This window comes from Magallana gigas, chromosome 5 (genome assembly GCF_963853765.1).
Source record: "Magallana gigas chromosome 5, xbMagGiga1.1, whole genome shotgun sequence".
Classification (NCBI taxonomy): Eukaryota; Metazoa; Mollusca; class Bivalvia; order Ostreida; family Ostreidae; genus Magallana; species Magallana gigas.
The window spans coordinates 30523460-30541450 of record NC_088857.1 but is presented as its reverse complement, the minus strand read 5'-3'; the positions used below and the strand labels follow the sequence as shown (position 1 = coordinate 30541450).

At 35.7% G+C, this 17991-nt stretch overlaps 1 protein-coding gene and 1 long non-coding RNA gene across 9 annotated transcripts in view; one reads left to right on the top strand and one right to left on the bottom strand.

Annotated features, from left to right (window-relative positions):
- Positions 1-1193: 1193 nt before the first annotated feature.
- LOC105332654 (zinc finger E-box-binding homeobox protein zag-1-like) overlaps positions 1194-17991 on the bottom strand; it is a 29764-nt gene continuing 12966 nt past the window's right edge. For 4 of the 8 annotated variants that reach the window (XM_066084228.1, XM_066084227.1, XM_066084225.1 and 1 more), the window contains 6 exons: positions 10878-11003; positions 10668-10765; positions 10104-10314; positions 7444-9695; positions 6375-6564; positions 1194-5848 (listed from right to left, as the gene is read on the bottom strand). In XM_066084228.1, the coding sequence (XP_065940300.1) occupies positions 5637-5848; positions 6375-6564; positions 7444-9695; positions 10104-10314; positions 10668-10765; positions 10878-11003 (3089 nt within the window). In that variant the 3' untranslated portion in view covers positions 1194-5636. Of the gene's footprint in view, positions 5849-6374; positions 6565-7443; positions 9696-10103; positions 10315-10667; positions 10766-10877; positions 11004-12797; positions 13018-15450; positions 15473-17991 lie in introns of those variants that run through there. The other 4 variants (XR_010713915.1, XM_066084232.1, XM_066084230.1 and 1 more) reach the window with 4 other exon arrangements.
- LOC117688850 (uncharacterized) lies at positions 15487-17085 on the top strand. The gene is made up of 3 exons (XR_004601215.2): positions 15487-15678; positions 15789-15881; positions 16789-17085. It is a non-coding gene; the product is annotated as an uncharacterized lncRNA (long non-coding RNA).

Sequence of the window (17991 nt, the reverse complement as noted above, 5' to 3'; positions counted from 1 at the left end):
TGTTTTAAAGAAAAACCAACAAAATGACAATAACCTCACCTTTGCAGTAAATGGAAATACCGATAGCCAAGCAATGCTCTTCTGTTGATAAAACTTTGAATATCTTTCTAATAAGAGTCTTGACAGATGCAGTTAGTTGTTTCAAATTTTCCTCACTTTCTCCTATGGTACAAGGGAACTCCATATCAGAAAATTGATTCCATAGGACTATGATTTTCTAGATGAGCTTGTTAAATTAATAAACTCCCAAAAAATTACCATAATTACCATACTATGTAATAATATGTAAAAAAGAAAATTTAATATTACAACATTTTATAACTGCCAAAACACTACAATCATATCAGTAATTTTGAATTTCATTTAAATTAATGCCCTATAGGGTCACTTTAATTTACTTGGCTAATAGATTTTAACAACTTCTAAAAATAGTAAACTTCTTTATTAATAATGATATCAATTATTTCCTTATAATGATAGAAACTTTTGGTTTACATGAAACAGTTTTAAAATAGCCCCAAAACCACCGAACATTTAACAGATTATCGATTTTCCCTTAGGGTAACACATGCTCAATCTAAACCATGGTTCAGATAATGGCCTCCTTGGGACAAATGAATTCAGCCACACTTGTCTTTGATGTTCTTATTAGCTCCTAAGAATTTATCATTCACAAACAAAAATTTTGCATTGTCAGTTGATGTCAACTTATAAAAAATAAATTTAGTTAAGACATAAAGACAAAAAAACCTCCATCTGGATGTATCTATATCAATATATATTACTGTAAGGATTACCTCCCTTACTTTTCAACATCAGTGTACAATATATAGAATATGGAAACTGTCATAAAATCATTAAATCTTGTCTGATCTTAAAAAATTTGCAGGTGCACATCTTCAGATGGTGATCAACATATGTACAAATTTTCAGACTGTTCCATGCAGTAGTAAAAAATTCTATAGGGGGGACAAAGTTGCGTCTATAAACAGACAGGGTGAAACCAATATACCCCCCCCCCCCCACCCCTAAACTTCGTTTGCGGGGGTATAAAAACTACAGACGAGTGCATCCCACTTGAATAACTTCTGATACGGAAAAATTCAGGTTGACTTCACACATAGAGCTATATACAGATCAGGCACTATTTTCAAACCTGGATCTACAGAATAAAACACACAGACACAGGCAAGTACTATTATGACGTTTTATTAATTGTATTTCTATGGACTGGTTATATAACACATTGGAATTGATGATATAGAACACAGAGCATGGTCATACATATATATATATATATATATAGATATACCTACTGGTACACTTGTACCGAGACACAAATATACCTACTGGTACACTTGTACCGAGACACAAATATACCTCCTGGTACACTTGTACCAAGACACAAATATACCTACTGGTACACTTGTACCGAGACACAAATATACCTACTGGTACACTTGTACCTAGACACCAAAAATATAACTACTTCTACAATATCTTAATTAATCAAAATTATTATGCAAATTCACGACTAGAAACACTATTTTGGATTTCTCAGAAGCTAGAGTTTCAATTTAATGCTATTGTCTGATTCCCTACTGTGTTGAGAAAAAAAACTTGCAATCAATATGCCATACTTAATGAATAGAAAAAAATACAAGAAATCTTTTGATTCCAGAAAAAGAAGACATAAATGACAAATTATTAGTTGCAATTATTGGAATGTAGAGAAAAACACTTTGTAGCGGTGATTTTGAATTGAAGATAAAGACCTCTGAAGAGGCTGACTTCTCACTAATGGCAAACTCATATACTTAAAAAGTATCATAATGATAATAAAAAGCATATATTAAAATAAAAATATGATATATTCTGACATCTTAACTTGATCTAGAAAAAGCATTACAATACATAGATATTAAACATGACAATAATTTCAATGCAGACATGATTTTTACAATCTTGTGACTAGATTAACTCCCTTTGTTTATTTTACAATAAACTATACATATACATTTATATATATCTCCACATTTTCACTAGACTATATAATAAACCATGCAAAAAAAAAAGGGGCAAGAAATAAAATCAAGAGTATATTGCTTATCAATTAATTGACACAAATATTTACACCTCATGCATCTAGAATATTTAGCGACAACACAGAGAACTTGTATACATGTATCCAACAACATGTAATTTTTTTTTAATTTTAAAACCATTACTGGTACGCATCATTATTGCTTTTTATATCCGTCAATGACATTTGCATCATTCCATGTACTGGAATGGGATTTTTGAACCAAAGAAAAAAATGATAAAATATGCTACGTTGAGCACACAATGTTTCTTCATCCAAATAACAATAACAAAAAAATTATTAACTTATGGTATTAATATAATACTGCAAATAGGTCACTGATACATAAACCAATCATCATCAATATCTCATCATCCAATCACACTCCAGAAAAAATCGACCAATCACACATCAAAGATACAAGTTTTAAATCTGGTACAATACAAGGGGAGCTACATCTATGTACATGATTTTGATTACTAGCTCAGCAGCTATCATATTGAAGTAGATCAGCAGAAGACTACAATACTGATGGGGCAAGTTGGCATCAGCGGGTATGGGACTTGATTTGGCACAAGGGATTAACATATACTAAGCTTCTATTAACAATGTCTTTTTTTCTGGAGGACACAATTGTACTGGCAAAAGGTGAGTATTTTACGATATACTGGCAAAGTATTTTGATTTGTCATTAAAAAGCCGTAAGGAAGACATAAATACAAGTGGCTGCTTCTAAAAAAAGGAGACTTCAAGTATAATATAATGAGTAAATTGGTGGGACTAGAGTATAAACTTGTTCATAATAATACAGTTATTGCCCTTTTGATATATTGTTTACACCACTGACTAGGATAAAGTATTGCTATACAATTCTAAAGGGGTGACTAGGATTAAATAACTACAGCAAGAACTGTGTAGGTCAGTGCACAATATATAATACTGAGACAAGGAAGACACAGGAATAGTAATACTGTAACGGCAAGATGTCGGCATGCTGGAACTACAGAGCGAAGCCCTCAGACATACACACACACTTAACTATGTACACGCACTCGCACACTTGACCACCTACACAAATACAGACACACGCTAGACTACTTCTTAACACTACAAACAGACAGGCATACAATAAATCACTGATACAGCTACAAAATCATCTCTTAATCAAAAAATCTTACTCTTAACCATTTTCTCTTGGTCTTAATCAAAATTGTGCAAGACACGTAATAATCCTTTTTTTTTCGAACTTTCATTACAAATATGTGATATTTGAAAACCAGAAAGAAAATGGTCAAGTTCTTGTCTTAAATATATAATCTTATCTTCTAAACTACTTGTGCTTTGACAATTTTGTCAAAATGAAGAAAAAGTTTTGCTAAAATAGAGTGCTATATTTTAAAATCAACAAAAGGATCAATTCCCCTGGCTTCCAACTACTGTACAATCTATTGCTTATATCCCGCCTTATAATACATCACAAAACTAATTTCAACCTAATAAAACATAGATCTAATATGTTAACTGTTGAGAGTATGTTAGAGGTTCTCTTTGCTTCTAAGTTAAAAATGGTTAAGAACTAAAAGAAAACTAAAACAACATTGATTAAAAGAACGCAAAAAAAAGCACATAAAACATAACTCCAAATCTTTGGCAGCAAAGAATTCACGAAACATTTAGGTCAGGGGGACCTAAATTATAAAGGAGGTTTGGCACAGAAAGAATGCAGGATGATCAGTTTGGCACATAAATTGTTCTTAAACATTGATTAAAACTGGTGGGTCAATTTTAGGTGGGTCTTTTAGTAAATTTCTCAATTTATTATGTACATTTTTTTTTTTGATTTTTTTTATACTCATTTTCTAAATTTGATTTTAGAGACTGCATTGTTAGAGAAATAATGTAAAATAGTTAAACTAACATAATAAAAAAAAAAGTATTGCCTTGGAAAATGTTTTGATTTGTAATCAAAACATGTGATTGAATAAAATAAACAGTCACTAGTAACAATTCTCTCTCTCTCTCTCTCTCTCTCTCTCTCTCTCTCTCTCTCTCTCTTGCACACTTTGATGATGATTGGTTTAACACAGTATGTCAATACTTTGTGGTATCTGAGCTGGAAGAGCAACACTTTGAATACTGTTATTGGTTTGTAATGGAAGATCCTAAACATAAAAATCTTAATATATATAAAAATTAACTAACAATCTGTCTCAGATGTTCAGTGCTATTTCTACTAACAACAATTAACAGTGAGGTGGTTATATCTCATGGATCTACATCCCAAACAGGAAAGATTTGACAGTCAATGTAACAGGAAAAATAAAGTATCTTCCACGAAAACCATTTATACTGTCCATCTGTTATTCAATGCATTTGTCACTGTACTTTGCTTAAGTTTGGAAGCACTTTGCTGTATTGATATAAGAGCATCAAGTTAAACATTTATTCTAACTAAAAACTACTGAAAAAATAAATAAGATCATAAATACAATAGCAATGCTTATTTCTTTTCTCTCTTAAAAATAGTGTCCTCAGTAAAACTGGTCAAAGATAAAACTCTAGTTGTACACAGAGGCAATGAGTTGTGATTATCAAAAAAGGTATGGATTCCAAAAGACATCTTTTCAAAGATGCAGACACCAAGCAAAAGTGTGGGACTAGGTACTATCACAACACAAGGGGACTAGTCAGCTAATACAACAGAGTTAACAACATGAGTATTTGTATCAGGTAATCTGATTGGTGGACTAGATATTGTCACCATGGAAACATTTCAAATTTTTCAAAAAACAACTCTAGACTTTCATGCATGACTCAGCAGATATATACACATTTCTCAATCATTTGGTCCCCTCTGTCTCAATAGAAAAAAAGTTCTGTGGGTAAAAAAAAAAATCATAAAAATCATGGTCAGGACAAAATATACATACACCAAAATATGATGTCATGGAGTGAAGATACTGAAGATCAAATACACTAAACAGTAGTGTACAAAAGCATGAATTGATGTTCATATATATCTATGATAATGACAATGATTGTGCACTTCTCATGGGCTGATAATCAAACAAAGATGATGCAGACTCAACTTTATGGAGATTGATCTATGAACAATTCAAGATTGAAAAAAAAAAGCTTAATCAAAATCTTGGGTGAGATGAACAATGAAACCCGAATAGGAATGTTCTGCAGTTCCACATAACTGGAATGCTGAGAGCCAAATCAAGAACAATGCGGAATGGGAACTTAACATTAAATCAACAAAACATCAGAGTTGAGAGACCTTCCGCACTGCATATTCTTATCACTTATAGTGCTCGTTACTCAAAAAACCAGTAACAAATTCCGCATGGTATTTGTATCACCATGAAACAAAAAATAATAAATTTCATTGTAAAATTGCGGACAGAAAAAATTGCCCAATGACAATGCAAAAATCATATCAAATTTTCATTTCACAAAAATGGCATCATAGTTCATAGGAGACTGGTCTCTGATGAGTATAAAAGATAACAATTTGTAGTCCAGTTGAACGTTACAGGCCCCGCGTGCCTTAAGAGGAGCTGAAGCCGTCCTCTCGGAGCGGTTTACAGTACTTGTAGCGGTGGTTCATGTGCTGGCTGTACGACCCTGAGTGACTGAAGCGCTTGCCACATTTCTTGCACTCGAACGGCTTCTCCCCGGAGTGTAGTCGCCGGTGCTCCGTCAGGTGATGCTTGTGTTTGAAGGCCTTTCCACAGATCTCACATGTAAAGGGGCGAGCACCTGGAATAAAAAAAAGCCTTTGAATAAGAAAATATACATGTTTTAAAGATTTCTAAACCAAAATGTTGAGACAATTCCATAGAACTGTCTTGGAAAGGAGAGAAATAGTCTGTGTCTGCTGTAAATCCTATTTTTTATTTATTGAAATGGAATGATTTTTCAATGTTAAGAAATTCTATCGTTTTTTATACAGTTGAGGAAACAAAATTATCCTACAATGTTATTTATTGAGAAAAACTACCAAAACAATTTTGCACTGCAAACGAGCATATCAAAGTTATAGTTCAGGGCTGGATTTTACAAAATAACTTACGACAAAGTCGTAAATATTTCCAACCTCGTAAAATGATCCTTAATGAACAAAATTGACATAAAACCATTTGTTTTCAAATATTTCAAATCCCATTATTATATTTTTTAGCCATAAGAATAAATCATTGATTAGTGTGTGATTAATTAGCATTCATTAATTTGGTTGTAAGTTCTTTTGTAAAACGCAGCCCAGGTAGCAGATATTTTTCCTTACCAGAGTGTTCATATTTGTGTCTGGCCAGGGAGCTCTGCTTGGAGAAGACTTTAGCACACTGGTCACATGCATACATTCCCTCCTCCGCATCAATCTTGTGTCCCTTCCAGCTCCTTCGCTTCTTCTTCAGAGGGTTGTCATCATCAAGCAACGAGTCATCCAGGTCCATTTGTACCTCTTCTGCTTCCATCTGTCAACAAATCATCACCATTAGTTTCATCTTCATCTACAGCTTTTTTCACTATCAAAATTTTTTAATACATGCATAGCAAAATTTTGTATTTAAGTGATCTCGATATGAATGCACATAAATTTTAATATAATTTACACTACAGCTAACAGCCTCTGCATGATGAATGAGATATGAATTATTAAAATGACTTTGCGTTTAACATCATTAATACATGTATTCTTCTTCGAATGACTCATCTAACTTCACAGGGTAAAAAATGTAACATGCTATACTGAGGCAATGTTCAGAAACTTTAGAATGAATAGGTTTCGAGTGACATTAGTAATGTTGTTTAAAGTTAATATAAAATTATAACAAAGGACATCACATACAAGTTAAACCAACATATTTTTTTCCAATTTCAAGAATGAGATATTCTATGTGATGTCCTTAAAAAACAAATGTGACATGCTTTTTGGGGATTTATTTTGAAAGGGTCTTTCTGTTCAATTCATAACATATGGGGTCATGGGGTGTCACAAATGTTTAAGCAACATCTAGAGGTCACAAAGTATTTGCCCCAAAATATAAATCCCAACCCCAAACCCTTCAAATAATTAATTTCACTTCAACTAGATGTTGCTTTACTGAAGAAGTGCAGCAATGAGATTCCACAAGAAAAGCAAATGAAAAACAGGAACTTTCCAGAATACAAAAAGTGCAAAACAAGCACTGAACAAATATATATAAATATATATGTTTCAGGGGGGAAAAGTGTCAACGCATGCAATGTTAAGGAGGAGACAAGTCAACAAACGCGCAATCTCATTTCCTCACCTCTTCAGTGTTAAATTTCTAACTAATGGGGGAAAAAGGTTAAAAACGTGTGATACAGACATAGCCGTGTACCTGCCGCCAGCTTTTCTTCCTCAGGCGCTTGGACTTCAGGGAGTTCTCCATCAGGGCTGCTCTCTGGGACAGGCTGACCTCGGCGAGGGTGGCTAGGTTCAAGGTGGCGTCGGCCATGGCCCTTCGGTATTGCTCACTGTCGCTGTAGCTGTCGCTCGAGCAGTTGGAGTCCTCGTCTTGGCTCTCGTCAATCATAAGCCGGCCTGCTTTTTCCCCGTTCTGCTCAAAGAAGACTTTAGAGTCCATTGGAGTAGCACTGTTTCTGTTGATGTCTGTGAAACTTGGTTTTGGAGCTGGTTCTGCAGATTTGGAACGGTGTTCGAAGTGGCGACTCATGATGGCCTCAGGACTAGCCATCATGTGAGCTTGCAGAAATGGCTGGAACACTGATGTTGGTGGATGAGGCAAGTAGTTCCCAAAAAAATGTCTTGGAAGCATTCCCTCTTGCTGTAGGTACTTGTAGATGGCTGAACTCTGAAGTCGACCTTCTTTCTTGGATCCTTCTGTACCGTTGTCCAGCTTCCCACTCATGTTCAGAGATGAGGACTTGAGAGGAATACTTGAGGAACTTGTAGAGGAGCAGGGACTGCTTGCATGGGCTGGTGTAGGTGTTCTGCTTCGTACACTAAGATCCAAAGGCTGTTCCTCTGGCTTGCTGGTGGATGGAACATCCATTTTCTTCCCATGTGCTCTGGTTGTGTTGGGTACCACGGGGATGTAGCTGGAGTGACTGGGTGAATGCTCCTTCCATGAACTGTTGTCACTATGCTTAAACCTGGCCATGGAGGGGACGTATGGCACATGCTTCCCTTGACGTCTGTCTCTGGCTCTCATGTTCTGGAACCACACCTGTACAACCCTTTTCTCTTTCCCGATTTCCTTCCCAATGCGGATCAGCTCAAACTTCCTTGGCCTTGGATTTTCCTTGTAGTGGGATTTCAGCACTGCCAACTGCTCTTCACTGATGTGTGTGCGCATTCTGAACTTCTTGGACTCACTGTCATCTTCATGGTCTGTGTCTGGGGCACTATAGCTGCCATTTGGGGTCCCACGATGACTGGCATCTGAGATGGAACTGCATGGAGAGTTTCTGGAACTGTCACTTAATGAAGATCTATTTAGAAGTTCCTTGTTGGCCTTGCACAGGTATCGCTCATGCTGATGCTGATCCACTGCACTGTTGAAGACCTCGCTGCAGAAGTGACAAGGGATCTTCTCCTTTTCCTGCTCCTCCATCTTTATATCAGGTTTGACATCCTCTGCATCTGATGTGGTCTTCTTCTCTGGGTCATCCCCTGGCTTGCTATCCTTGAAAGTTCTCTCCTTTGGTGCTGATGCAGAATCAGTTGAAGATGGCTCTTCTTTGGATTCAGGCTCTCTCTTGATTACAGGACTGTCCTTGACTGAGGGCTTGTGCATGGAAAAAAGCTGAGTGTTGGAATTGACGTCTGGAGATATCTGAGCAGTACTTCCATGGGATGGGCTAATGCTGTGATGAGAAGGAATACAGTCTGTCTTCCCTTGAAGAGAGATGAGTGGATTCATGGGTGAGCTGTGACGAATCATGGAATATGAGTATGGTACAAAGGCTGGAGGTGGAGTAAAGAATGGCATGCTTCCTTTCGGATCGAAATGCAGATATGGAACTCTTGGGAATGGTCCTTGAGCCATGGAAGTCAACATGTGGACAGGAGGAGTGAAGGCTCCCTTGGAAATGAGAGGCTTGGAATAGGTGACTGTTGGCTCCATGTGGTTGACTCGCTCATTGGTGTGGGCCTTTGGTCCTGCCACCCAGCACTTCTTGGAGGTCATGTGACTGCTGTAGGATCCGGAGTGGCTGAATCGCTTGTGGCAGTTTGGACACTCAAAAGGTTTCTCTCCGCTGTGTATCCGGATATGTTCCTTCAGGTGGTGCTTGAACTTGAATGCCTTGCCACACTCGGGACACTTGAACTTGCGTAGGTCTGTGCTCTCGTCGTGACTGATCATGTGTCTCTGCAGGCGGTACACATTGGCAAACGTCTTGTTGCAGACCTTACAGGACTGGGAGGTGGGACAGTGGGTAGGTAGGTGCTTGTCTAAGAAGGACTTCTGCATGAAGATGGCCTCACACTTGGGACACTGGTATCTGACTGGCTGCTCTGGATGGGCACTCTTCATGTGATCCTTGAGGACAGATGACCTCGTGTAGGACTGGGTGCAGAAGACGCACTTGAGAATGAACTCCTCCAATCCACTGTCTGTGAAATAAGACAAAGAACTAGTAAGACATTTAGGTCCACTGCAAATATTTTAATGATAGTATGAAACTGTACGAAACAGTCATTTTTACAAAACAATATCTGTTTGCTTAATTGGAACTCTGTCCAAGCTTGACAAACATCATGTTTTATAACAATACTGTAAACTTATTAATTATATCTAGTTTAGTATATCTGGCACAAATGGATTTTACAACATGTCAGAATCGGATTTAGTGTATTTCTGAAAGTACCTTTTTACAAACATATATGCATAAAATTTAGCAATTTTCTTGATTTAATCGAAGTCACTCTCTGCCAAAAACGCAAAGAAAAGAAAACACAGCTAAATGAAATACTTGTAAGGAAGCCATATAAAATAGATAATGATGAGAGAGCTATATTTACCATTGTCTTGATTTTCCTCCTCCTCTTCCTCTGTCTCTGGGACACTGGCCTCGGGCTCCTGGGCCTCGGGGTCACTGACCGGCTCGGGGTAGATTACTGCGGTGTCACTGCGGTTCAGGTACTCCTGAATTTTGTCCTCCTCAGCGCTGTTGTTGGAATTGGTCACACAGGATGGCTGTTTACATGGCAACACAACAGATGTCACCTCCTCCTAAAAGTTCAATTAAAGAATAAATGAACCGTCCAATGCACTGTTATCATACAAGATGTAATTCTGATCAGTTTTTTGGTGCATCAAACAAGTTAACCAAAAAACAAAATGCTAAAATATATGCAGAATTTTGGCTTAGTTTGAGAATAATATCTTCTGAAACATATGAAGAAAAAAAATTATATCATTGTAGTCTTCAATGTAATTTGCTAAAATTACCAAATGACAAAGTAGCTAAATACACATTGTTTGATAAAGTGATGTTGATCTCTACATAGTTTTATTTCTTTGTAAATCAGATTAATTTTCCCTGACATTATAATTTTCCCACTTTACTATTTGCAGTGGCCTACCTTCAAATCCTTAATTGCCTTGTCAGACTTCAGGTTATCAGAGGAGGATCCATTTTCTTTGGTGGTCTTCTTCTTGGAATCATCTGCACAGTTTTTGTCTAAAAATAATATCAACAATGAAAATCAACAGTGGAAATACATATGAAATAAATAAAGAAATGTTTTTGCTTCACCTTAACCCTTTTTTTTCTTATCTTTGTCTTTCATTACCTTTGTTTTCCGACTGGATTCCGTCATGGAGATCTTTGTCAAGTTTGCTTGCTTTGTCATGGTTGCTGTTGGCTGTGGGAACGTCCACAGTTTTCTGTTGCTTGATATCACTTACTTCATCTTCAACTGAAAGAAGAAGAAAACAAAAATTAAGAGTTATTCCCCTTACATTGTAACGAGACTAACACATCTGTTCTACTTGTCTCAATTGACAAGTCAGACAATGAGACCAGAATTAAATTTTACACCATTAAATCAATTTATTTTTTTTGTACCTCACATGCACAAAAAATGATTAAGATTTGATATGCCTGTTTGAAATCAGAGTGAATTCAAAAGCATTATTCAAAATATCATAAAAATTGATACTCTTCAAGCATATCATTTCAAAAACTTGGATTATAATCATCATTTTTTTTTTAAATCAACCCATAAAAAGTAGTTAAAACACAATAGGAGCATTTATAAAAATTAAGTCTTGATGCACTATCACAGATAATTATTGTTACATTTACAAAACCAGTTCTGTAGCATTAGTGTCATTATATGGGTAATAAAAATCAAAATTATGATTAAAAGAGAAATTACTCTGTCATTTTTTAGCCAGGAACAATTTGATAATTAGTTGTTATTTCCGATGTGCAGTCTGTGCTAGCTGTTACACCGTTTTACAAACAATTAACGTGGAATCTGCACCTGACTAGAGCAAGATGATCCCCTATAGATGAGATAGAGCCAGCGGTGAACCAGCATTAACATCCGTTTTATTTCACTAATACGACCGTATCAACCAATCATTCACCTGCATTTTCACTGAAACCCAATACTCAAACATCAGTTTAACTGGGCCGTTAACATTAACTGATCCCCTCTAACTGTGCACCATTAATATCCGATTATATCTGAGATTTTGTATCAAACTCAGCCATTTCACAGGACAACAAAACGAACAAATTGCTGGTGATTTCACAGTTGTTTGATCAAACACTCTGTGCCGATCGCAACATTTCATATAATTTTCTACGTCAATCTGTGGAGTTTACTCCCACTAAAATGACACATGACATATGTCAGTCTTACATTGAAATCACAGTATAAACATATGGTTAATATTAAATAATTCTTGTTGTACATTTTCTTTGCTTTAAAGAAATGTCTTAAATAAAAAAAAAAATGCTATTCCAGGTTAAAATTGTTACATTTTAAAAATATTTCGCTATATTTTAATATAGAGTTTACCCAAAAACTCTCAATCTCTCTCCCTAACCCTCATGCAGCTAATGAAAAATTTTGTACAAACAACTCAAACTCAATCAAAACAGACTAGAATGACCCTCTCGTCCCCCTGCCATTTCAGCAGCACATGTGATGCTAAGGAGGTGTTTCTTTATTAACATGTGACCCACACCTTATCTCGCTCCTTCATCTCAGCGTGACTCACACCACTATAAGGATGCTCTTTGTTTTAAGGTAGATCTTTTCTCCTAGTCAAGTCTCTAAACTCACATGCTTACTAAACTCTTACATTGCCTCCATATTTCATTCAAATTTGAATCACACACAGAAGAAAAAAATAATCCTTTTTAAACTTTCAAAATTTTTTTTTTAATATTATTTTTCATTTTCTATTCCCCCTCATTTTATGATAAGATGACAAGTAACCAGCTCATTTTAAAATCATTGTTCAGCTGATGGTATCTTAAGTAAAACAATGTTAAAATAATTTTTTAAAAGGTACCTTAATTATATAAGCATTCTCTAACATTAACACCTTGATAACTGCTACTGACAAGTGACCAAAACATTTCAAAATCATAACTCAGTTAACAGATTACAAGACTTGAGTACTCAGCAACAAAAAGGTACCTTATATAAGCATTCTCTAACATAAAAACCCTAGAGCTAGGTTAGACAACTTACCGACGCCCATTATAATATTATAAAAGTCCCTCAGCATGTTTTCTTCATCAGTACTTTAGACCCGACTGTTAATTCAATTTCACCGACTTCCCTCCTTCACTGCTTTCTACAGCCCTGCCCATCTGATTCTGAGACTTGTTTCAGGTGTCATAAATTCAAATAGTTGCTTCCACCTTCCTCACTTCACCTTGTCGCTACCCTACTACTGAACATAATTAATACCACCTTAGCTGCATCAGATCGGCAGCCAATCAGATCCCACGGTAGCTCTGGATGATAAGGTTAAGAGGGGTTCCCCACAGGAGTACTCCCAGGTAGAACAGGAAAAAACAAACCAAGAATAAATTCACTGGACTTCCAAGTCCATGCAAAACTAATGGCCATTATTTTTTATTTAATGCATTTATTTCACAAGATTAAGGATTGCTTTAAATGTGTGGAATCAATCTTGGACACAAACAAATTGACATACAGGTTTCATAAAACCAGAAATAATTGAGTGATTCAAAACATATGGACATTGGTGGAGACAGGCAATATTTTTCTGCCTATCAGAAATGTTCAAAACCAAGGTCTCTGCTACAGCAAAAACAAACCCTGGAGTCTTGTTATCAGTCAAATATCAACACCAGACTTTCTGCTTCTATCAGGGAACATAACTGTATCTTTTGGTGTGTTTTTATTTTTTTAGTTTTAATAATTCCCCTCTGTACTACCTTGATAAAGCTCATTTACATAAACTCTTAACATCTCCATCTACCCAACCCTCTCTAAACAAACTCTGCAATCATTAGCATAAAACCAATTAAGACCTCCTGTCTGCCAGTAATGTGTAATTACAGATTTTAACACCTGGATGAAGCACTCTCTGATGTTGTATTGATTTAAAGGCAGTTGTAACACACAACAGATGTAGAGAGGAGGGAGAAATCGGAGGTGTGGACAAATCCACCCAGCCGTAAAGTGTTTCGTTTACAAACGGGTGGAGTCTCTCACCTGAGAATCATTCCTAGTACAGATGTAAATGACAGGGGCGGGGCTTCATCTCACCTGTCATTCTCACCTGAATTCCAGATAATCACATGATTGAATAGGAGGAGCTAATTCAGACTTTAACATTTAAACAGGTAGAAAATTGATTTTAACAGGGTTTTTTCTGCAGAAATTAATTACTTTTTTAACAGTCTGTCATCCAACACTGAAAGATGCCTGAAACCCATTTATACATTTATTTTATTTTCCTGTAAAAAAAAAAAAACAGGAAAGGTAAGTAGATACTGTTCAGTGCCATTTTTATTTCTTTACACACAACAGCAGTAGATCTATCCTGAGGGCCCTATTGTAAGTAATTCACCAAGATCTATCACAGAAAGTGAAATGGAATGTCATAAGAACTCTTGCAATCAGAATTATTGATTATTTGTGGGGAGGCCATCGTTTTCTTTATTGTATTGAGGTGATAGATCAGCCCATCCACCAACTTAGCATAGGGCACTAACAGATCACAGAAAATGAATCCAGAGAAAATTCTCCAAGAATTTTTACTGTCATTATGTAATGCTGGAGAGAAACTCATTAGCGGGTGCATTAAATACGCAATTTTCCCAACCCATTTCATTAAAATTACTTTCTACTGGAAAAAAACCTTCGCAATTGACGAAAATTTAAAGGACAGATTTACAACACATTTCCTGAATTCTTCGCTCTTGACATCTAATTCCAGGCCTAAAGAAAATGATTTTTCTCAAAAGCTGAAGATCATTAAAGGTTGAAAATTCATAATCTGAAATATGTTTAATCCTTTAAAAAAATCATCACTATAGTTGGTTTATATATGGTAATTTGCAATTCTTGAAATGTTGGGTTTTTTGGGGGGCTCAAATGGAATAAAAATTTGAAAATCAACCTATGCAAGTCCCTAGTTTTATATTAGTCTTCAATGAAAGGCTTTCAGAACATCAACCCTTGCTATCAATATCAAAGACTTTCCTCTTTAGCAATGATAACTGGACATTAATTACATTTGCTGGAACAGTTCGAATACAATTATGCTTATTGTTGTATGGGCCACTGAATTTCATTCAGCAAATTTGGGGAGAAGAGAATTCATTTTGATGCATTTTATTGAGATAATTGGATAATAAATTCTCCAGTTATCCAAAGCCTTTCTAGGCTGTTAGCGATTCCCTCTAATGAGACAATTCTTCATTTGACTTTAAAAATAGGCACACAAAAAATATTAAAATCTGAAAATTGACAAAGAACCTGCTTTACTTGGGTACATACAGAATATTCCACTGTCTGACTGTCTTTTTTCATTTTTCAGCAGTATTCCGATTTTCTTTGCAAGAAAACCTTGAACAAACTGTATAGGTTTGTTTCAATCAAATCGTCTAAACCGTGGAGTCTTAGTGGGCATCTAATCAATCAGTCATATCTTAATTGCAAATTTTTTTCCCCTAGAACAAATCTCTTTTCATGACACCAAAAACAATATCTTAGCCCAATGTTTAGTGTTCATGACATCTCAAAAAGAAGTTCCTATAAACTCAGAGATAACCCAACATCATATGAAATTACATATTTCATCACGAAAACATTTGCAAAATTTGACTAAAAACTACAAGAGATGAAGCAACTCTCAGACACTCACCCATGTTGGCTGTTTACGACTTGGGCTTGCAATGCTAAGGTGTATGATGGAATCTTTGTTTTATACCTGTTCGGAGCAGAGCCAAATTTTTATCCCCAGCAATGATAAAGAAACACAGGTTCGCACAGGTACCGTCAGGAAACTCAATACACCTCTCCACAGCACCATCGTTAGACACAGGTGATGCCAAACCCTGCCAAAGGGCCTCTGAACTCACCTTGTATGCAGGTAAAGTCTTAATCAAATTAAGATAAAAACAAAACCATTACCCTCTGATAATTTTTTTTATTTAGGCCTCTCTCCGGCTCTAATTAATCTTATCTTTCTCATTTTTATAGCCAAAGAGCTCCGATTTCCCCTTGAGGTGCCTCTCCTGAATCACCTTTCTGGATATCACACCTGCCAAATATTTTCTGGTTACATAGATACAGGTATCTCTGGTTATATTTACATCAGCAGCATACATTCCTGCGTGTGCATCATCAGGTGTTTCTAACGAGAAAACGGCAATTCCTACATACATCTATTATCTATGTGATTCCATCTGCGAGACGAACTAATAAAACCAGTCGAAGGACAAAACTGCTTTCGTGTTTTATACAGCAACATTTTAAACGATTTTACAGGCAAATATACTTTTTCCCATTTAAATAAATAGTCAACAGAAAATTGGAATACGTTTTACTAAAGTTTAATTTATTTGTGAATAAGTCATTCACTTCTTATATTTTTTTTTTTTATTTTTTAAAACTTTAATTCTCCCTTTTTGTACCTCTGCGCACATAAAAATACAGCCAGAACTTGAGTGAACCACCTTGTCGAGGTCTCCCATTGTAGGTACTTAACCTAGATATACATATATAGTACTAACAGGTGCTTGTGATGCCCAATATCATAGATCATTAAGAAGTTGTTTTTTTTATTTCATTTAAGTGAAAGGGTTCCCAGCATCATTTTATGTCTTCAGTATATAGCCTAGCTCATGTTGAACTGGTTGCTCTACGTTAAATAAAAAAAGAAGTTTTATATAAAAGAAAAAGAATATTCATTGACTGTTTATGAATGAGGTTTTTGTAAATTGTGTTTCAAAGGCTTGCAGTTTTAGGTAGTTTGAACCATTAAAGGGGATGTTTAACTGAGAATTCCCCATCTCTGTGTTCACACATTTCAGAAACCACTAACACACAAACAAGAGGAACTGATCTAAAGCGAAGCCCCCCATTCAGGCTAACTTAAAAGCCTAAGTGAATTAGCTAAATCAATACCAAATCTTTGGTAGTTACTGAAACAGAGATGTTTTATTACAATTTGGAATGACAAGAGCATTTTATTTTTCAGTAACCCCTTACATGGAAAAGCTCTTTAGAGCTGCAAGTCCCTAAGATGTGATAGAGAGAAAAGCAAACATTGCCTGAGATTACAAGGGGCCTCCAGCCCACCTTGAATTTAGATGGCTACTGTAACTTAAAAAGAGATACTATTCCAGAAGAGTACTTGGAACACTTCAAGCGACTGGGATAATTAAAAGCAATTACTGTCTCCTCTATCTTATATAAACCCACTGCTTTTGTTTGTGCTGGAAATAAAGGAAAGTGTGTCAATCCTTCAAAATGTCAGATGGAATCTTTTTTCATTGGGTTTTTTGTTAGTGTTGGATTAAAATTGCAACAAATATGCATTAGAGATTTAATTTTTGTTCTCATATTGAAACAGATTAAGAATTCAAATTTTTACTGTTAAAATGAGTATGACACTCCAAATGAGTTTTAAGCCAGCTAAGCATACTCTATCTGATCAATATTCCCCTGAACAGATATTTTCTATCTGAACTAAACCTTTCAAATTGTACTAAATCTTTATTATTCATATACATTAATTGTAAACACTTCTCCATTTTCATTTCCTCAATTTACCAAATTTATTAAAAAAAAAAAAGATTACATCATAAAATTACTTTTCCTTTCCACATTATGAAGAGTCTCCAAATTATGCATTATCTAGTTCAACTAGTATTCCCCAATACTTCTAGGTAGTGAGTTCAGAAACTCGATCAGATCAAGTCCCCGAAATCAAACAGTGACAGAAGGTACCCCAGTCTTTGAAGTTTCGACATAAAGGACTCACAATTTATTTTTGACATCAACACCAATACCCCAAAATCTGATGTATTCAGTGTTAAAACAAAGTCCAGTTATTTCTGGAAGGGGAGATTCTGCATGAACTGGACATCTGACCCCCCTTGGTGATGTAACAGTTAGCAGATCAAAGGGTCTGATATCATAATCAACTCTGGCCATTCCAGGAGGCCTCTTCACTGGACCGTGCTAATTAGGTTATCGGGCCTGTCTAATGCATCAGTGCTTGTAATTAGCATCTGTGTATAAAAATATTATCCCCCACAATACACTTTTACCTTTGATATCTTATATAAACTTTTACCTCTGATATCTAAATATATTAACTATTCAGATGGATGTGTTATAATGTTGAAACTTGATCATAATTTAATTTCAGTAACATTTTTACTCTGTTTTACTCATG